At 39.9% G+C, this 22592-nt stretch overlaps 1 protein-coding gene across 2 annotated transcripts in view; it reads right to left on the bottom strand.

Moving 5' to 3' along the window:
- RNF150 (ring finger protein 150) overlaps positions 1–22592 on the bottom strand; it is an 89287-nt gene that overhangs the window by 26711 nt on the left and 39984 nt on the right. For both annotated transcript variants that reach the window (XR_014538436.1, XM_083571531.1), the window contains exon 2: positions 5862–6112. Coding sequence is in view for 1 of the 2 variants with exons in the window: in XM_083571531.1 (XP_083427657.1) it covers positions 5862–6112 (251 nt within the window). In the remaining variant the exon portion in view is untranslated. The remainder of the gene's footprint in view (positions 1–5861; positions 6113–22592) is intronic.

The following is a 22592-nucleotide window of genomic DNA, read 5'->3' as shown; positions in this document are numbered from 1 at the left end:
ATGTTTAATACTTTTGGGAATTAGAAATTCTGTTTAAGATGGAAAATGAGGGTGGACAATAACGGATTAAATTTTTGTGATACTTTTGGAATACACTTAAGTTTTTAAAATATAATCACTTTCTCATTTTTACAGTGTTTAGGCATTTATACTTTCTCATTTTTAGTGTTTAGACGTTTATCCAGATCATGGCAGTTCCCTTTCTCCTCATTCCACGTGTCACTTGAGTGAGGAAAGCTCCAGTGATCAGGACCAACTCAAATGGTTGGGTCATCTAAACATTCTCCCATCCCATGCAGCCTATACAAAGGAAACATAATTCCAATACTGCAACTTCTAAGTGATCAGTGACTCTTCCTATAGGAGCTGTATTCACTTGGGGAGGCTGTGTTAGCTATTCCACTACTTGTGGAGGGTCATAGTGTGGCAGCATGTGGAAGAGCCTTCTTGGTAGTGGCTCCAGAGCTCTGGAACGTCCTTTCACTGGATCTACATTGTATAAGTGTCAATGACATTCCAAGCTGACCTTTTAATCTAAGGTGAATTTTAAAGGGCATTTTGTCAATTTGGAGAGGAACAGGGGGTTTTTTTTTTACTGGTTTATGTGGAAGAGGGTTATTTACTATGGTGGATAGCAGCAGTGGATTCCTTTTTTTAACTTGAAAGAAGATGAAGTTTTGCTGTTGCTTGTGACGGTGGCAGCAGTAGTAAAACTCTTCTAAGTGGCTGGCAGAAGTCATCATCCTTTTCTTTCCATAATGCCTGTGGACTGCTCTTTGCCACTGCAACCAGAAGTGATATTTTCTTCCTAGCAAACAGAGAAACTACTTTTTTCTCATGTTATGGTCCACTGACTGACACCTGCCTTTTGCCTTTTGTGTTTTAGATCTGAGATGAGACTATACAGCTTCCTCTGCCATAAAATTCTAGAGCTGTAACCAATTTGACATGAGCTTGGGTGCTCTCTGTCAAAAGGAAAACAAACCAGTGCAGAAAACAAATGAAATACATATTTAAATATTGTATTTTTTGCACCATAACACTCACTTTTTTCCTCCTAGAAAGTAAGGGGAAATGTCTGTGCGTGTTATGGAGGGAATGCCTACGGGTGGCATGCATACGGATTTTCCTCCTCTAAAAACTACGTGCGTGTTATGGTCGGGTGCGTGTTATAGAGCGAAAAATACGGTAATTAAAATAGGCTGCTGACAGAACTAAAATACCACATGATAAAGATATTGGCAAGAATGACCTGAAACAGGGGTTACCAATCTTTTTTGGGACCGTGGCCACATTTGCAATCCAGAAAAACTATTGTGGGCACCACACATGCAACCCCTCTCTAAATTGTTCCTTGCAGTATAATTAGGCTTTTAAAAGCCTTCTGTTGGCTAAACAAGGGGTTTTCTCCCCCAAGCCTCATTGCAGTGGAGGAAGAAGCAGAGGGATGGGACCCTGTGGATAGCAAGGAAAGTTCTTGTGGATGCGTGTCTACCCCCAGGCAGCATGTTAGCAACCCATGATGGAATTATCATAGCTATTGCTATGCATTATATATCAGTGAACATTATTCTGAGTGGAGGGAATGACAAAGGCCAAGCTAAAGAGGGCAAATGTTTGCAACAAATGGCTTTAGAAGAAGAGATGGAAAACCTCCATACTTCAAATGTCAAACATGCAATACTACACCGGACATTAAGCTTTGAGCACTTTGCCCAAGAAGACGCAGAATAAATACTGAATATGTGAGAGCCAAAGGCCAAACAGATATAAGTTATAAGCAAGTTGATGTTTCACATCATTTCTACATATCATACAGCCAAAGATATATTAACTGTTAATGTTTTATATTTTGATCCAGGCAGGAAGGGCTACTTTAATAGAAGAACTCATGGCACAGGGATAAAGGAAAATGGTTGCAGCAAAGACTAATGGCACAGATTGAAAGAAAGCTGTCAAGAGAAGACTCCCTATTAGCAGCTCTCTGTTTCGGAATGAAAGCTGGCAAGCAATAAATGTTGAAAACAGGACTTGGAAATCGATACTCTCTGAACATTAGGCCAAGGAAATTTCATTTTTTTATTCCAAAGCAAACAAGAGGAATAAGTCAGTGGTGGTTTTTTAAATCTGCATTGAGTTCATCAGATGCAGCTGATGGATTGCAGGAGGGCGAATAGGACAGTTTATTTATTACATTTAGATTCTGTTGTGTATTGAGTCAAAGGGATTTTATATCTGTATTATTATTGTCTGTATTTGCATTAGGGTAAAGTAACTGCCTTTTGATTCCAGAGGGTACAGCTACTATTGGTTCATTTAAGCTGCTGTATTTGGATCCTCTGTCTTATTGGTTTCCTCCAAAAGGCAGGACTGTGATTGCCTGATATTGTTCCCTCCAAAATGTATCCTTTCTAGCTAGTTCCCTGTCCCTATAAATGTAGCTCTCCCCTCCTCAGTTCTCAGTCTTGTTTGCTTTAATAAAGAAGTGTTACTACAGAACTGTCTCCAGCATATTATGTCAAGAGAGCTGAAATCACAAACCCCACGTCACAACAGATTCCACCTATACATGGTTCACGTGACATTATCCTCACAACAATCATATGAGCCAGGTTAGGCAAAAGAGATAGTGACTGGCCCAAGGTTCATGGTTGAGTGGAGATGAACTCTGGTCTCTCAGGTTTTGGTCCAGCACTCTGGCCACTACACGTCAAAAAATACACCAAAAATTCCACAGGAATCTTTATTCTCTTTAGTAGGAAAGATTCAGTTTGTGATGTGTACCAACTGCAATCTGCTCTTTAAAACATAGCTCTGCTAGAAAGTTGGAGGGAAATTTCCAACTTTTAATAAAGAAAACATTTATGACAAAAGCAGAGACATCACCTTGGCAACAAAGGTCATATAGTTAAAGCTAAGGTTTTCCCAGTAGTGATGTATGGAAGTGAGAGCTGGACCATAAAGAAGGCTGATCGCCGAAGAATTGATGCTTTTGAATTATGGCGCTGGAGGAGACTCTTGAGAGTCCCATGGATTGCAAGAAGATCAAACCTATCCATTCTTAAGGAAATCAGCCCTGAGTGCTCACTGGAAGGACAGATCCTGAAGCTGAGGCTCCAATACTTTGGCCACCTCATGAGAAGAGAAGACTCCCTGGAAAAGACCCTGATGTTGGGAAAGCACAAGGAGAAGGGGACGACAGAGGACGAGATGGTTGGACAGCGTTTTCGAAGCTACCAACATGAGTTTGACCAAACTGCGGGAGGCAGTGGAAGACAGGAGTGCCTGGCGTGCTCTGGTCCATGGGGTCACGAAGAGTCGGACACGACTAAATGACTAAACAACAACAAAATGGGTGGACATGTGCCATGAAAATTGATATTGTTCAAGATGTGTGGGAGGTGTTGTATCTTTTTTATGCATGCACCAATGAAGAGACTCTTGATGGGCAGAGTAAGTTGACCATTATAACAGCCATGGCATGTCAACGAATGATGCTTACAGATGTATTGCCACCAATGCACTGACTGAGCATGATTTCAGTTGAACGAAATATAAAAATAAAAGTGCAAGCCTTGCTTTCCAGAATTTATTCCAAGCAATCTTTCGGCCAATAAACTTGCATATAATCTGTGGGCTATTTTACTCTCCATTCTGAATATTCTTTAATAAGGTATGCAAAGCTTAATCTTACATTTGTCAGCAGTATTGCACATTTGCATTTTTAGCATGTCTGAAATATGTAGGTTTTCAGTCTCTTACTGAAGCCATTTGTGTAATATTTAATCCTCTTTAGCGGAAGCCATTTGTAGTTCCTCCAGTGAATTATGTGCTCACAATTTTTTTTTTAGTCTCTTTCTTTGCATTTATATAATACAAAAGTACAAATACACTTAACTTAATTCCCATCTCCCCCTTCCCCCAAAGTATTCTCTGTGTATATATTAGTATAAGGCAAGTAGTAATATAGCCCATATGTTTATTCTTAAATGATTATAATTGGATATTGTGATATTTTCTTAGCAGATTGTTCCAGGGTGCCATGAGTTGCTTGTGGCTTTGTCATTGTGCTATCTTTCCTAATGTACTGAACAAACATGTACCAAATTTCTTCAAAACCATCTCTGGCTTTCGTGTTTCTTCGAGCTTTAAGTTGCTTTGACAATTTTTCCATGACAGCAATGTTTCCAGCCATGTGTCCAATGTTAAAGTGGCATTTTTCTAATATATTTATATATTAGTGGAGGAGTACTGCCACTGGGATCACAGTGCATAGAGAGGTTTACTCCTTCCCTCCCCAGATGTGATTTGGCTGAAAATCACCCTCTCACACAGGCATGAAGTTTAGCAGTTTAAAAGTTCCACTGGATGCTAATAGAGATTTTTTTCCCCTTCTGAATCTAATAGACATGAAGAAGAAGAGTTTGGATTTGATATCCCGCCTTTCACTCCCTTTAAGGAGTCTCAAAGCGGCTAACATTCTCCTTTCCCTTCCTCCCCCACAACAAGCACTCTGTGAGGTGAGTGGACATGCCCAGAATGTGGGGAGATCTTTGTCCAATGAGAGAGAAAGGACAAATCTCATCTCCTTGCATGTTATGGTTCTAATGACAACTGGATCCCTGTGGCTGTAACTAAAGAAGAAGTAACAGAAATGTAATGTATAGTTTGGCCCCAAGGTATCCGTTTTTGTCTCTGAAATAGCCTGATATATGTGAGCAGTGATGCATATGTGTAGACATACAAACTGCTGGTTCAAAATTTTGGCTGGGGTGTGGGTGTTACTTCAGTCAGTGGGGCTAAAAGAGAAAGGTAACTGCTGGATCTCTGTACCCTGGTGATGATAAGAGACAGGGACTGGATGGCTGGTAGAAACCTGGAAATAGGAAACTAATGGAGCAGTTGTACAGTTACAATTTTCTTCACGAAAATACTTATTTTTCTTTCACACATTATATTACTCACCTTCTATCTGCAGAAGTTTTTCCACTTTTAAAAGAAGTTACAACTTTTTTTTTTTTACTTCTGCTTTCTTTAACTTACTGCCATTTCCCACTTGGTACTAGATCTGACTACTCTCTGTCTGGGCCTTTCACTCCTTATCTGTTGCCTTTTGGCATTTCCAGTTCCAATTCCTCAACCTGAGACTAAGAAGGAAGTGTACACACAACAAAGCAGGAATGTAAGAACTCCGCTACCATCACAAGCCATATGGGAGTTAGGTGCCCCATTTTTAACCAGGAGTAAAATTCTCTCACTTTGCTTTAAGTAATGTGTTAATGGTTGTTTTCTCTGGAGTAAAAAATAAATAAAAATAGTGTGAACACATTCCTGGGCATAGAACTATCAGTTCTGACACCTCACTTATTCAGTGCAAGAACTGTCAAATGGCACATCATCTTGTTATTCTCTTTGCTGTTGTATTGTATTATTATTATTTGTTAGATTTCTGACAACCCGTCATGATAAGTTCTCATGACGAATTACAGCAATATAAAAATATAACATTAAAAACAGTTCTCAAAGGCCAGGGGAAACAGGTGCCAGACACATCTCTGTGGGGAGGGAATTCCACAGTTCCTAGTGCAGGTGAAAAATATAACAAGCACTTCATTGTGTAAGAATCTATTAATTCACCTGTCTTTCTTCCCTGTTTTTTTTGTTTTTGTACTAGCTGACTCTCTCATTGCCCCTTTCCTTCATATTAAACATTTCCTTCTTGGCAATAAAAAGACAGGTTAATTTAAAGTGCAATTCATTACTATGGGTTCGGAAAGGTTAAATAACAATGACATAAACCCTTTTAAGGAACTTGGGGCAGTGCGGGAGAGAAAAGTATGTCCATTTGCAAAGCTACTCACCTGGTTTCTGTCTCTAGCATTCGCATATCTGAACCTTTGAATGTAGTAGAAGACTAGCCATGCCAAGGAGATGATCATCAGCACAATGAAGGAGATGGAGACAAATACCACAGAGGTTCGGCTAACGTACTTCTGTAGGTTTCGAGTTCCAATTGTTATATGCATCATCACAGTAATATTTCGCTCCAGCAGACTCACTATCTCTTTCCCCTTTGGCTCAGGGATCATTATTGCTACAACATCTTCTGTACCTGCCAGATTGGAAAGAAAGAGAAACAACCATTAAAAAACAGCAAGAACCAAGGAAAGCAGCAATTTTTAAGAGGAGGGAAAGCAATAGCATCACAGCAAACAAAGAGGCGCAATGGCAATTGAACAAAAGCATCTGTAGCATACTCTTATGCGTTTATGTTGTTTTCCATTGAGGGAGGAAGCAAACTTGAACTCAAAGAGAACTTTAGGTAGGGAGGTTGAAACTCAAAGTTGCAATAGGGTCCTGCAACAGCTTGTGGGAAGCCTATTTCAACAGTAGGAAACAGGGATTGAGTAATGACTCATAAGTGCTACACACCTTTCCTATTTGACCACTTGTATTTAAAGCTATTATTTAAGATCAAAGAGTACAAGGGTGCTATGATCATACAGAATGTCTAACTGTAAATCATGCCTCATGTTGGCTATGTCTTCAGTGGGAACAATAGAGTCTCTGCTCTCTTTATTGCTTACATCGCTCCTTCTCTTTTTCTATTTCTAGATGACATTAATACAGAGTTTGCTATGAATTTTTAAGCAGCTGACAAGACGAATCACACTGAATCATGAATCAAAGGTGTCTAAATGCAATGAATGGGTAGGTTTTTCTGTTGTTCTTTCTCTAAACATCTCAAAATGCCATTTTTCTTTATTATTTAACAATGGGGGGGGGAATGTGATGGTGTAGTTAACTGAAACCTACTCACTTGCTGAGGGACATTTACCTATCCCTGTATTTGAGCTAAAAGGACTAAAAGATGTTCCAGTGGCCTTTGATTAGCAGCGGCCTCTAATTTTGCATTGCACAGGATTGTTAATGACTTTAGAGAGCATTAACAATAAGGAAAAGTAATAAGGAGAATGGTAGTAGTGCAACGACCACACTCTCTTCATCCACACATTCTTACTGTCTTCCAACTTGATTTTCCAGGGCTCCAAAATGCACAGGGAGCCTCCATGGATACAAAAAGACTTCCCACTACAGACACTCACCCTCCATGAGTTGCAAGTCATTTGAAATAGTGGTGGAAAGGGGTGAAGCTAGCATGCTCATTCCTGCTGCCCTCCTTTATGTGCTTAAAGGTAAAGGGACCCCTGACCATTAGGTCCAGTTGTGACCGTCTCTGGGGTTGCGGCACTCATCTCGCTTTATTGGCCGAGGGAGCTGGCGTACAGCTTCCAGGTCATGTGGCCAGCATGACTAAGCCACTTCTGGCGAACCAGAGCAGCGCACTGAAACGCCGTTTACCTTCCCGCCGGAGCGGTACCTATTTATCTACTTGCACTTTGATGTGCTTTCGAACTGCTAGGTTAGCAGGAGCAGGGACCGAGCAATGGGAGCTCACCCCATCGCGGGGATTCAAACCGCCGACCTTCTGATTGGCAAGTCCTAGGCTCTATGGTTTAACCCACAGCGCCACCCGCGTCCCCTTTATGTGCTTACGTTTCCCTATTAGTCATGCCTCTATAGGGCTTGAAATGATAGGTAAATCAAACACAACCCAGCGACATCTCAGTAGTCTATCCTCCAGAAATCAAGATGCTTCCTATTCTATCTTTTGGTTCTATATTCAGAATCATTTTATTGCTTGCAGGTACAGACCCAATCATGTCCATCCAGCACTAGTAACTGTCTTTCCTGGAGAACTTTCAAGACATATAAAAAAGAATTTCCTTTACAGTGGTACCTCTGGATGCGAACGGGATCCATTCTGGAGCCCCGTTCGCATCCTGAGTAGAACGTAACACGTGACTGCGCGGGTCGCATTTCACCGCTTCCGCACATGATGTCATTTTGAGCGTCTGCACATGCAGCAAAACCTGGAAGTAATGTGTTCCGTTACTTCTGGGTCACCGCAGAGCGTAACCTGAAAACGCTCAACCTAAAGCATATTTAACCCGAGGTTTGACTGTATTTAAAAAAAAATCAGCACCATAATCTGTGTTCTGCATACCAGTTACCTCATAAACTGGAGAATTTCACTGGATCAGTAATTTGCACTACATTTACTTATGTATTACCGCAGAGGTGAAAATTTTTTGGACCACTCCATTAAACCAGCCCTGACCTAACTAGAGTTAGTTATAACTAATTCCTATGGAAGCCAACAAAAAGGTTTTAGGGACACGAAATTCAGGTCCCTTTAAAAAAAATAGGACCTCGTCATGACGATGGATGTTGCAGAATTCCAATGAAAATGGAAACAGAAGAACAAATTGCTGATGCTCACTTATTCATCCCATGTTTGGAATGGAATTCAACTTGTTGTTGTTTTCAGTCTAGAAACAATGCATAATGGATGGCTTCTCTCTCCCTCATTTATATTGTGTTTCCTTTGCACTGAAATGAATGGTGTAGGAAGAATGATCATTAATTATGTTAAATTCATAACTTACATAAATTAAGTAAACAATTACATAAATTCTGTTAAATAGCAGACAGTAGGATGATTAACATAGTATTTAGCAGGAGCTGAGCTGCAGTGGAATGGAAACAGCACTGATTGTGACGAAGGCAGGTCAGAACTGAAATGGCTGCCTTCTTACTTCCCTAGTCATGACTAACTTTAGATGGATTGTATAGCACAACTCAAACATGGTGTATAAGAACTCAGGCAAAAGGTTATGCTTCAATACCATATAATGCTGCAGTAGAGAAAACTGAAAACTACAACACTGAATTGAAAATTGTACTTGGGGGATTTTAGGAGCTTTATATCAGAAACCTGTTACATTAACAGTCAATTCTTGGACAAACTTTTGAATGAAATAAAAATGTTTGAGACAATGTAGAAAGAAATGTTTGATTTCTGAAGCTTACTATCTGACATAGTAAGACAGGCATAGTTCACCTGAAATATTAAGTGGTAGACTTCTCTAAATCATATTTGGATTCAGCAAAAACTGCCTTGCAGAATAAGCTTAAAAATGATAACTAGCCCACTCACATGTAACTATTGTCAGTCACTGATAACCAAAGCAATATAGAAATAGACCTTTCTTTCCCCCACATGTATTGATTGACGATATTCATATTCCTTCCAGTTTTTATATATATATATATCTGATCTTACCTTTCTACTGCATTGGGTCTCAAAGGCAACTGACAACTCAATTTAAAAACAAAAACAAAATCATCATCACCACTACAATAATAACAACACTGCCCCTCCCCCCGGACTCAGGAAAATGCTACAGAAAGCAAACCTGAAAACAGTATGACACAGAAGCCTAAACGCATAAAAACAGCAATAGCAGCAGCTGTTAAAATTAAATAAGCAAATAGATCTTGTAAACCACCAGAAGGCTGGGAGGACAGGACGGATTTAATGTGGCACTCAAAGAATAGCAGCGCCAGCACCAGGCAACAATTGTCTGGGAAAGAAGTTCTACAAATCTGATCACAACCATAAAAGAGACCCCCGGCAACCACCCACCTAATTCCAGGCAGTTCCTCAGCTGAAAACCTTCATTTCCAAAAACATCATTGTCTGATCATATAGAGGTTCTATTTGCCATGGGACAGAGGTTATTTAAAACCATGAATTAACCCTCCCAATAAAAAGGTAAAAAAAAAAAAATATGTATAAAAGCTTCTTCTTGCCCTGCTGCATCAGCCCAAAGACTGATCCATCATCCAGCTTCCTGCAATGGCATACACCCCTGGGGAGTTCATAAGCAAGGCCTCACTCAGTTAAGTAGCCAGTTCCCCATCAGCTGGTATTCAGAGACATGCTGTATCTGATCCTGCTGGTAACATATAGTCATCACGATTAGTAGCAAATGATAGCTTTAAAGAGGGAATAAACTATGGAGGATAGGGATCTCTGCACTGGTAAAATGCAACAGGTAACAGGTAGATATGCCCATGTACAATTATGGAGATGGGGCCATCGGTGTAGGCCAATCTTCCCCAACCTGGTACCCTTCCCCAACCTGGTACCCTCACAGACATTTCATATCTAATAATTGGCCATGCTGGCTGGGACTGGTGGCAATTCTAGCCTAGCCAGCAATCCCCGGTGTGAAAATCATGGTTTAAAAATTACTCAAGTATTTCCAGTTTTCACTATCAAAAATATAAAAGATAAATAATGAAAAACAAATTAAATATCCTAATCAACATAAATACAATGTATGATGATGATGATTAAATGACTCTGTTTTGTCAACTATGAAATGTCAGAGTGGACATCTTCTCTTCTAGGTAGTTACCATATTTTTTGCTCTATAAGACTCACTTTTTTCCTCCTAAAAAGTAAGGGGAAATGTGTGTGCGTCTTATGGAGCGAATGCAGGCTGCACAGCTATCCCAGAAGCCAGAACAGCAAGAGGGATTGCTGCTTTCACTGTGCAGCGATCCCTCTTGCTGTTCTGGCTTCTGAGATTCAGAATATTTTTTTTCTTGTTTTCCTCCTCTGAAAACTAGGTGCGTCTTGTGGTCTGGTGCGTCTTATAGAGCGAAAAATACGGTAAGTTTTCCCTTTAAAAAAATTGAAGTCATTCTTCCATTATCCTTTTCTCCTTTTCCATTACTTTCCCAACTCACTTTGAATCCATATATAATCTGTGCAATGAGTGCAATACAGTGGTACCTCAGGTTAAGTACTTAATTCGTTCCGGAGGTCGGTTCTTAACCTGAAACTGTTCTTAACCTGAAGCACCACTTTAGCCAATGGGGCCTCCTGCTGTCACCACGCTGCCAGAGCACGATTTCTATTCTCATCCTGAAGCAAAGTTCTTAACCTGAAGCACTATTTCTGGGTTAGCGGAGTCTGTAACCTGAAATGTCTGTAACCTGAAGCATATGTAACCCGAGATACCACTGTACTTTCATATGACTTTTAAATGGAGTTATGGTGCTTCCACATGACATGGTCAACATCAAAATGCCAACCCACAGCCAGATTCCAAAAAGTCTCCCTATTTACCCTTCCCATGAAAAAATTACAAAAACCTGTTGTTGACTACCCATTCGCGATGTCATAATAACCCATTTCCAATATTAGGTCCCTATCTGGAAGAACACCTCCCCCCTTATTGAAAATACTAATTCAGACTATAACCCCATCCTTCGGCCACAAACTGCACAATGCTGCAGACACATTAACAATTTAACAGGATAATTAAAGCCAAAGGGGTTCCTCCCCCCGCCCACCTTTTTTTTACACTGGTCGTTTAATGTCTGGCTACAATATGAAGCAATTAAAATGGGAACCTTCCACCCAGATATTAACAGAATACTACAGAGCTCCACTGAACCTGTTTGAATACTAATTACGACTCCTTTCAAAATGCAGACCAGACACAGACAAGATGCAGCTGACTGTGATCTTTCCAACGTAGCACAGAACTAAGCCAGTGTGTTTATCATTGTGCAGGGAGGCCAAGAATTTTCTTCTCGTTTTGCTGTAATCAATGTCAGTTGTGCAGAGGCCCCGAAGAACTCAGAACTGGCTGGCTTTCCTTAATTGTATGCAGACACTGCGGCAAACCAAAACGTATGGTGAAAATGTCCAGCGAAAGAGTTTATATTTTGTGCCTGACTCCCCAGCCCCTGCTAATAAAGAATTTCAACCCATCAATCAGCAGGAGAGCTTAACAATATGAAATGAATTAGGATCCTGTTATTTATTTTGGTTAGATTAAAAATGTCATAAAACATCTAGGCATTAACAGTGCTATCAGACATCATTAAAAGCTTTTCCATATGCTGCTTCTTTGGCCTTTAGGAACACTTTACTCTTCAAAATTCTGGCAGATTACCCTGAGTATTTCTCTAGAGACTGCCTGTATTGTGTTTCTCTTTCTTTTTCTAAATCCACGCCTGGCTTTAATGAAACAATCTTATTGAATTCTACTTAAGGCTTAAACTTTGAGACTCTGCTTTGATTTTGCAAATCCCTGTAGAATTTTACCTCAGTCCTTCAGAGCTTTTTCATCAAAGTCTATGAACAGACTTTTCACTGCTCTAGCCACAACACACCAGCCTGGCCTCGGGTACATGAAGATTTCCCCCAGCTTGCCTTGGGGAGGTTCCTACACCCTTTAGGGTGATATTTGGGCGGGGGGTGAGCAGGGGATTATTGCCTGGAAGGGGAGTTGAACTGCATGCTGATTGTAACTACTAAAATTAGGGGGAGGGGCAAAGTTACAAACTGCAGAAAAATGGAGAAATAAATCCACCTATTGTTCCAGGAAAGTATAATAAGATACAGGAAATATTAACTACAGATAAGATCTCATATCAGTTACAAGCTACAGCTAACCCCAAAACTAATTATACTTGAAAAAACAACGGTACTTGTTCCTAAGTGTTATCCACTCTGCTAATAGGAAATAAAAAAGAATACTCAGATTCTCCTCAGTAGTACTTTGGTGATTACAAGATAACGGTTGCTGGTTTTTTTATACCTACACCCAAGAAAGCCTTTAGTATGCCTTTTACAGTTCCTGGTCATTCTCATTTCTTCCCTTCACACTTCTTTGCCAATATATTCTGTTCTCACTTGTGTCCTTAAGGAAAAGGAAATGTGTTATTTTAAAATGTAACAAAATATTCTAAAGTATGCAGTACCAAAGGATATGGATAGGGTGAAAATGAATGATTTGTTCATTTTTTAAAAAAATAAATAAAATTTGACTCATTGTTGCTGCATATTTCTAAAGCAATATTCAATTATTTTGAGTACACTCTGAATTGGTTCATTGATATCTCTGTAGAATAGCCTAAGGAAAGCAGAGGCTTGCTGCATCAAAGCAGCATAAGCAATTAAACAGCCTCAGCCTAAATTCACAAGTTAAAACAAATGTCTGCTAGCCAGTGTGAAAGGAAGTGAATGTTATTATCCACAGTATCACGCAGTGTCTGTCAATTATATGCTAGCCAGATGATATATGATTAGTGCAAAAAATGGCTACTGTTCTGCATTTGATCTTTGGCAGAAATGACTGTATATTGCATGAATATACAAAGAGAAAGCTTTGTATATTTTCCCAGCACAATTATGGCAATAGGTTTATTTATTTGAAAATTTATAACCCAGTCTTTTCACATGATATAACAAGGCAGTTTACATCATATAAAATGCAATATAAAAGATATTGCTATGCCTATAGAGGCTGAAAGCAGGCAGATGACTGTGCCTTCTTGAGAGAAGAGATATGCTTTGGCCTAAAAGAAGAGAAAAAACAGCAAGAAATCTCGAACAGCAAAATGCTTGATTCTCAGTTCCAAATTGCATGTCTCTAAGCAACATCCCACGGATATGCTTCTTTTTGTTGATAACCATGTTCTGTTGAGGGGAATGATATGAACAACAGATTTGCATCAAGAGTTTGGGACAATAGACAGTTATGTGTGCATGCTGGCGGAACTTGTGGAGGGAATGTGTGCATGATTTCAAGGGATTTCCAAGCAGTGCCACTGTGGTGGAAGACATTGTGCAGATGGCCAGGCAAATGGGTGCTGATGGCTTTGCTGGCCTCATTCAGGAAGAGGTGGAAGAGCTAATTGAGGGCCAGCAGGTGTTGACTGTTGAAGAGCTGGAGGAACTGGTCTGATCAAGTTCAGAGTGCAAGGAGGAAGATGAGGAGGTAAGCATGAGCCAGCAAGCTGGAACCTGCAGAAATTTTCTTAGCTCTTCCAAAGTCATAAAGCACGCAAAAGATATGATTGTGGAGTTTGACCCCTTCATGGAACACAGCCTCAAGATCACCGGTGAGCTTACAGACACTCTGAGACCATACAAGGAAATGCTTGACAAGCTCAAGAGACAACAGTGGCAGCTGCCAATCACCAAGATCCCCACAAAGGATCAATAACAACAGTAGTATCAGACGTGCCCTAGCAACCAGCTCTGGATCTGAACCACAGCCAAGGACATCTTCTGGCTGCCAGTCAAGCCCCCTTGTTCTCATATCATCTGAAGCATCATCCAGTGATAGAGAAGAGGAAGAAGAACACAAGTCATATTCGTCCCTCACTGGTAGGTGCAACAATTTTAAATGATTTCCTTGGGGTTGTTCCGGCTTTGTGTGATGTTGCTTATACATGCAATGGCCAGGAATGTAACCCCTACATAAGATGCAAGTTACCTGTATACCACATGCGGGGAACTGCTTAAAATCAAAGTGTTTCACAGCACAATAAGGACAAGTAAAAGTATTAGCACAAGATGGATCAGCTGCAGACTTTTTGCTGCCCAAAGAGAAAATAAAATCTGAGTTGTTGTCCCCAGTTAGCCTCCTTTTCCATTGTTGCCTTATACCTTACAGTCTGCTTTCTCCTCCTGCAGATGTAAGAGGTGCAGTAGTGCCAGACACAGGCACCAGAAAGTGCACAGACTTTCCGCAGCAATCACTCTACACCATAATCTGTACACAGATTAGCAGGATTATCTGATGTCATTTTGTAGGGGTCCCCAAAGCCCCTTTTTCTGACTGCTGCTGCAAGAGACTAGTGCTAGTGAGGTTAAGGGTTTGGAAGGTGACACTTTTTGGAACATGTCAGTCCAAAAACTCGACTCTGCTACAACTGCACTCCAAATTTAAGTCATATTTAAAATACTTTCCCAGAAAATAATCTCCAAAGAGTTTTATAACCATAAGACAATAAAAGCAGCATCAAAATAATACAAAAACAATTGCATTGGCAAGCAATAACTGAAATTGCAATTCAAAAAGCAATTCCAGCTTATACCAGAAGGTTTATACAAAAGTCAGGAATAACAAATGTGTTTTCTTCCCAAATGTCTAAAAGCATTTATATGGAATGTGGGTACACACGCTCTACATATTATTCTGGATTCAGGCTGTTTAGGTCTTTAAAGGTCAAAACCAGCACCATAGTAGAATCTACCTAAGATTTGTGTCACGTGCTTCTGCTTCCACAGACCAACACCTGAAAATAACCATACTGTGGCATTTGAGAATGACAGAAGTATCAGGACTTTCATGAAGTCTTGAATAGAGTATGTTATACTAGTCCCGTATAAGTATAACAGTTATTTGGACTAACTGTATGTAAACAGCTTTCCCATGTTTTCCTGCACATCTCAGAAAAAATATATATTTTGTTTACAGATTTGTGGTGGGAACAAATATAAAATCAACTATTTTGAATAAATCAAAGCCAGGGCAAGTATGCACTATGATACAGTGGTGCCCCGCAAGACGAATGCCTCGCAAGACGGAAAACTCGCTAGACGAAAGGGTTTTCTGTTTTTTGAGCTGCTTCGCAAGACGAATTTCCCTATGGGCTTGCTTCGCAAGACGAAAACGTCTTGCAAGTTTGTTTCCTTTTTCTTAACACCGTTAATACAGTTGCGACTTGACTTCGAGGAGCAACTCATAGAACGCAGTGTACATAGTAGCCTTTTTTGAGGTTTTTAAAGACTTTGGTGATTTTTGAAGCTTTTCCAAAACTTCTTTTGCAGCCATTTGGTAAGTTAAGCTTTTAAAACTTTTTGGGGGGTTTTGGATTTTGGGTTGGGGTGTTTGGAATTCAAGGACTTGGTGTTGGGGAGGGGTTTGCAAGAATCTGGAAGCTTGTGTGTGTGTTTTCTGCATTTTTATGATTTTTTGTGACCATTGGGGCACTCTGCTGTTTTTTTAAAAAAATTCTGGATTTGAATTTCTGTGTGCTGGGTGGCTGGGGGAACAGTTGGGGAGGGGTTTGCAAGAATCTGGAAGCTTGTGTTTTTTTTCTCCTTTTTTATGATTTTCTGTGACCATTGGGCCACCCTGCTGTTTTTTAAAAAACTTTCTGGGTTTGAATTATGAAATGCTCTTTACAGTGTGTGTGACTTTAAAGAGCACTTAATAAACTCTTGTTGTACCAAATTTGGCTTTGTTTGGACTTTTTTTGACCATAGGAACGCATTAATTGATTTTCAATGCATTCCTATGGGATTTCGTGCTTCGCAAGACGAAAAATTCGCTAGATGAAAAAATTCGCAGAACGAATTAATTTCGTCTTGCGAGGCACCACTGTACCAGTTTCAGAATAAAAGCATGAATTGTAGAATGTGAAGTTGTATAAATATGTAGTATTTATTCTATGTAATATTTATTCAACTGAAAACAACAACTTTTCTGCACCAATTTTCATTGTTTGAAATATGGCAACCCTAAAACCACAGAAAACCTCAAAGAAAGGAGATCTGGATGGGCACGTTTTGGATGCGAGGGTGACACTACATTTTTAATTGATTGGAAGGCAAGAAAAACAAGCGGCTGATGCAACTACGGGAGCACTCTTTGCATGTACTGTCGATACCCACTAACTACGAAAATAAAATATAAATATTAGAAGGTTACCAAAAAAATACTTATCTGGCAGAGTAAGGATGCCAAGTTAGAGGGCTGCATTATATCCACAAGACAGTCTTATCATCAATGAATGCCAACTTAAAATGCTGCTTCTCCCTGGGGGAGAATGAGCACACAAATCAAGAGCACATTTGTTCACAATAAGACAGTGAGGCTCTAGAAGTGAGATTATTTTTGATGATCTTTAAGAAGAAGTGGAGTACGTACAGGCACACAGTTTGGAGGTGGGGTGGGGGAATGCAAGTTTTGTCCAGAGTCTCTCAGGGAGATCTCATACAATTATCTCCAAGTCATCTGCACCAAGCCAAGCTTTACTGCTACTATATTCCCAGCTGCCCAAATGCCAGCATAACATCATCAACAAAACATATCCATGTACACGACTGCAATCCATTTCCTGTGCTAGAATTTCATTACAGACATGCTGCCTTATGCAAGTGTTTCTCTCAGTAGACTTGATGTGATGTGGTCAGAAAGGCTCATTAAGCTGATCGTTAGCTACTATGGTGTTCTGGAAACTGTCACAGTTATGGGCTAAAGTCAGCTTGCCCAAAGGAGCTCTGACTGCAAGGCATAGTATTTATGGCCTGATTTTGACCCATCAATGAAACAGAAAAAGCAGTTTGGTGTTCTGGAACTAAGAGGCTTCTGGGCTGGGAGTCTTGATGAGCCAGGAGTGTTGCTGTGTTGTTTTGGGGAGAGCACTGCTGCAGGCTGTGGGCATTGTGTCTCTTTAAATAAACAGATATTGTATAAACACCAAGAGGCTCCAGTGGCTTCTCCAAACAAGGCTGATCCTAGAAGATCTCCCTGAAATTTCAACACTCAGGGCAAGAGGGGAAAGTGAATCAGGGAGCAGAGGTTAAAACAAGGGCAAGGTGATCACTTGCACAATGCTCAAAAGGAAGAAATAAATCACCTTTCTTTCATGTACATGTAAAGCAAACACTATATATTTTTAAGTGAGAAAGGAAGGTTTTAGTATTTTTTAAGAAGCATGGCCTGGTCCTGTTTTTAGGACACGGCTTGCCAAATAGCCCATCAAAACACTGTAAGAAATTATAGTAGATTTATTAGATATCTGGGCTGTCTAGATAAGGGCATCCTGCTCTGTTCACAATGTACAGAGAACATTACATAACAAGGGACAAAAGACAGGATGGAGGATGAATCATACTGTGTTCCAAACCCTTTGTAATAGACCATAAAAATATCATTACTGTACAGGAGATAGAAAAAGATGAATAGGTGCAGATATGTTATGTGTTAGTAGTGGGCATTTCAGAATCGTTAAATATCAGCTTCTGATACTAATGGCTGTGTTCAGTCACTGAGGCCAGTCTTATGCAGACTTACCTGGGAGGATGTCTCCTTAAACTGAACAGGATTTACTTCCACATCAATATGGACGGGATTGAGACAGGCAACTGTTGCATGTTTCATAATTAATGTGAATGGCACACTCTTCTAGCTAACACGTTGATGCACCCAACATTGTCATAAACCAGTAAACGGGAGAAGCCCGTTGTGCTTCTTGCAAAACCAACATTATCTTTATGTTACTGATAGTAAGAAATAACCTTCAAAGACATCACTCTTCCTAGAGCAGGGGTCAGCAAACTTTTTCAGCAGGGGGCCAGTCCACTGTCCCTCAGACCTTGGGCGGGGGGCAGACGATTTTTGAAAAAGAAACAAAAGAATGAATTCCTATATGCCCCACAAATAACCTAGAGATGCATTTTAAATAAAAGCACACATTCTACTCATGTAAAAACACGATGATTCCTGGACCGTCCACAGACTGGATTTAGAGGGCGATTGGGCCAGATCCAGCCCCAGGGCCTTAGTTTGCCTACCAACGTCCTAGAGCTCTGAGGGGAGAAAAGCATCCAATTCCCAAAGGGCCAAAAGGGACTCTACTCTAAAATCTCACAAGGGGCTGCACTGCACAGGGTTGTATTTAAATGGCAACTTTGTAGTTAATATGTTTCTTATTAGAAAAGGCATATACTTTGATAAGTGTGGGTGTCTTCAATAATTCTAAGCCCATCTTAATGGCAAATAAAGGCCAATTACAGTTAAATCTACAGAACAGATGCAGTGTTCCATACGTATGAAATGAGGAACCACTTACAGGCATTTTGGTGTGCAATATTCTTATAATGAAAGCTAATTATTTTACATTTCAATATGAACAGATCTCCTTAGCTAACTAGAAGTTGTATTACGCTCAGGAATGAATATATTCCTTACTGTAGCACTAAGACACTGGATTTGTTGAATAAACCATGAAAATGTTAATCTATCAATCATCACAATACCTGTGTTATTAAACAAGCTTGTCCGCTGGTAGCGGTATAATTGCTGCCTCTCTCAGTTACAAGTGAATCTGAACAACCAATCTAATTATCCTATCTAGCCATCCCATAATTCGCATGAAAGCCTTTAATGAATGATGAAAGATTACAAAATGGATCAGCCATATGACAGGGTTACATTTGAAAAGAAAACAGATTTAAATGAAAATTCGAAGCTTGATACAGCCACCTGTTGTTCTAAGAAAGAGCACTGTGTGTCCCGTTTGCTCTGAAGCAACCATTTTAGAATTACCAACCAATAATTCCACATTTGGTAACATTGATTATTGTTGATTTAGAACATTCTCAAATATCACTAAAAATATTGTGCACTTCATAAACATACTTATTCTGAAACACCAATTCTGTATATTTATATTTTCTGGCATCACACTATATTTTTTTTAATGAAGCTTATCTTCTCTATCACACAGGTTACAAATGTGGCTAGCTCACAGTTTTAAATATATATACCTTTTTAAAAATATTCCTTGAAGATACAGACACTGAAACTATACAAGTGCAAGAAAATATTTCAGGATATATATGCTGCTTAGATAGTCATTTGAAATCAGTGTCTGAAGGATAAAGATGCTTCACAATGATGGACAAGCAACAGAAAGTTCATGTTTTGGCTGCAGTGGAGGAATTGCACCTCAAATTGAAAATCTTAGAACAGGGATGTGAAGCCTGTGGCCATCCACCTGTCTGCTGTTGGACTCCAACTCCAATCATCCCTGATAACAAGCCAAGCTGACTGGGTCTGTTGGGAGTTGGAGTCCAACAACATCTGGGTGACCACAAGTTTCCCATCCTCATCCTTGACAAAGGGAGTGAAGAGACGTTGTTGTTGCTGTTGTTGTTGTTGTTAATATAATGCTTGATTCAAACCAACCAACCAACCTCAAAGCAGTTTACAAAAAAGGGAAGTGTGTGTAATAACAACAAGAAGTTTGTGCCATGGGAACTGCTAGACTTTTTGCTGGGTCAAGTGTTTTCATCTTACTTTAAATCCAAACATTTCAACAAACAGCTATTCTCAGAGAGGAAACTGGCACAACTGTCTTGGAAACAATGTAGCCGGCTGCAAGATCATCCTGATCACCAAAAGGGCTAAAGGCTTCTTGTTTGGCTGCAATTCTGAAGCACAAATTCAGACTAGAAAACTGTGGAGGAGGGGGGAATACCCAAAGGAAGCTACCATCCCCTTGGCACTAATCTTACTGCGTTGTGCAGCAGTTGAGCTACCTAGAAAAGCTGTTCTGTAGCAGTGGCCCATCATAGATAGTGCCTCCAGGTAAGCAGCTCTGGGAAGTACAGGTGTCCCCCCACTCATGCTCGACTGCATATACACGCAGTGCTGGGAAATAAATAAACAGATTCAAACCAGGAAATGGCAGGAGAGAGTCCTTGTGGTTCGCAAGGAGGCCCTCTTCGGAGTTCGAAGAGGATGTCAGTGAGGGCAGATGAAACCTGGAAGAGACCAGAGGAGCAACGGGCTTTGTTTAAGCTGCTGAGCTTCCCCGCCTAACAGCTGATGCGCAGGGTAGTGCAGCTGCTTTTCTGCATGTCTTCCAGGTTCCAGCTGGCCACAGAACTTCTACCCTAGTTGAAGAGAAAGCTGTGTGGAGAGGGAGGGGGGATGATTGGCATTTGTAGGCTTTTTAGAGGGTGCTCCCGACTTACACTTATGCACTTAGGGCTTAGAATGTAACCCCCACATAAGTGGAGGGATGCACAGTGTTTAGGACGCTGCAATGGCTGGCATAACCTCATGTACATCCCCTGTTGCAAATGTACAAGTTTATCCTAATTTTCAATGATGGGAAAAAAACAATAACTTCTAGGTGCCAAAAGTGAATTCCCCATGTACAGTGATGCCTAAATAAATAACTTTTTAAAAACTATCATTGTTTTAGATGCATGTGATTTTTCAGCCTTCTTAATCTTTTGCATGTAGCAAAAGAAGTAGCGGCAAACTTCCAAAGCTAAAGACCAACAATCCTTACTCCATTCCAGTATTTTAACTTTTATTTTTATTTACTTCTGAACAGCTATGGACATTTTGAATCTTACCAGTATATAAACAAACACAAAACAGAGTTTTGGCAAACCCCTTAAGATTTAGATCTACCCAGGAGTCCTCATTAGCAAAGGCAATTAAAGAGTAGTAGCAGAAGCTTCTCTCATACACATACATCAATTATAGAATTATCGTACGGAGGTGCAGTCAGCTTCTTCCACTTTTGCCATATTTATTCTCCACTCCCTTTCTGTGCATATATAGAGGTATCTCCTGAGTATAACAATTCCTTGATTCTCTGTTCGTAGATTTGTTTGCCTCTCTATATATTTTTTTTAAAAAAAGGGTTACCAGAAAATGCAGAGCACGGTTAAAGAACAAATAAGATGGAATGCTCACTTTTGGATATCTTACAACTTTTCAAAGTTCTTTTCTCATGTGGAACAGTTTAGAATATATTGTGAACAAATATAGCAGAGTCAACTAAAAGTAAGGGCAATTGCTTGTAAATGTTTTTAGATTGTTGTGAAAAGAGGGCCATTTCAGCTTCAAAATTGCTTGGATACAGTTATAGGCATTTCTCAAAGAGCTGAGAAGACCAAATGGATTGCCATATTAAGAAGCCATACAGCCTTCTTAGGTGCACAGATGTGCCTGCTTTACAGATAGTGAGACTTTTCCAGTTTAGTGAGTGACACAACTCAATGAGTGACATCCAATTCCTGTGTTGCCTCTTCATTTGTGTACCTGTTTCAGAAACACCCAGGTGAATTATGTTCTGTGTAGAACTTCAGAGCAGAACCACAAAAGGAAACTACCACATCACAGCAATTAGAGTAATTCTTGAGGTTCTTTCATTTATGCTGATTCTAAAATAATAATTATTATGAGGATTTTCATCCCATCTTTTAGGTGGCAGGTTTACTGTAATGCACTCAATGCAGGGCTGCCCTTGAGGTTGGTCCAGAAGCTGGAGCTGGTGCAAAATGCAGCAGCTGAACTGAATGTCTGAATGGTACTAGCTACTTTTCCTTAATATAGCATTAGTTTTAAACAATCCCACATTAAATAGCCAGATTCCTTCCTTTCTAATTGGCAATGCTATGTGAAAACTATTGTTAATGAGTCAATATTTTAGCTTCAAGAAGAGCTCAGGTAATGGATAAATTATCCTTATTTGTTGTCAGAGCTGAGCTAACAAGTCCAGAATTCCTACTTTAATGAAAAATGGTGGGGGGACCTCTGTTAACCATGAGCACATTTATTGCATTTCTAAGTTATGAGTCTGAAAAAAATACAGTTAAACCCTGGAATATGATCCATAAAGTTGTAAAGTAAAATCTGCGTACACCAAGAATTGTATTCAGGTCTCTCACCCTAGAAGCAGGTCAACATGCCACTTGATAGACACTTTTGAAATTCAAGGGAGTTTTGAAGTGGTTTCTGCTGCAACATGAAGAGCTTATGCTAGAAAGACAAGTCAAAGTGCACGTGCAGAAACCATTGGGTGCAGCTGTCCAGATTGCAACCTTTTATGCTCTTATCTGCATGAAAGAGTGTGCGAGAACTGTATTCATAACTTTGCTACATGAGGTGGTTAATGCTGGGGACTACCAAAAGCCATCAAAATGCTGGTGATCCTTGCTTGGAATGACTATTTGTGCTCTAGGACCCTGGAAGTTTAGAATGAACAGTCTCTTAAGGATGCTATGAGGGATGAAGTATTTTTAAATTAAAGAATGCATGAAACAAAAGGGCATAATTTAT

This window comes from Podarcis filfolensis (assembly GCF_964270895.1).
Source record: "Podarcis filfolensis genome assembly, chromosome: 9".
In the NCBI taxonomy this organism is placed as follows: Eukaryota; Metazoa; Chordata; class Lepidosauria; order Squamata; family Lacertidae; genus Podarcis; species Podarcis filfolensis.
The sequence above is the reverse complement of the archived record's forward strand: the minus strand, read 5'-3'. Positions and strand labels throughout refer to the sequence as shown.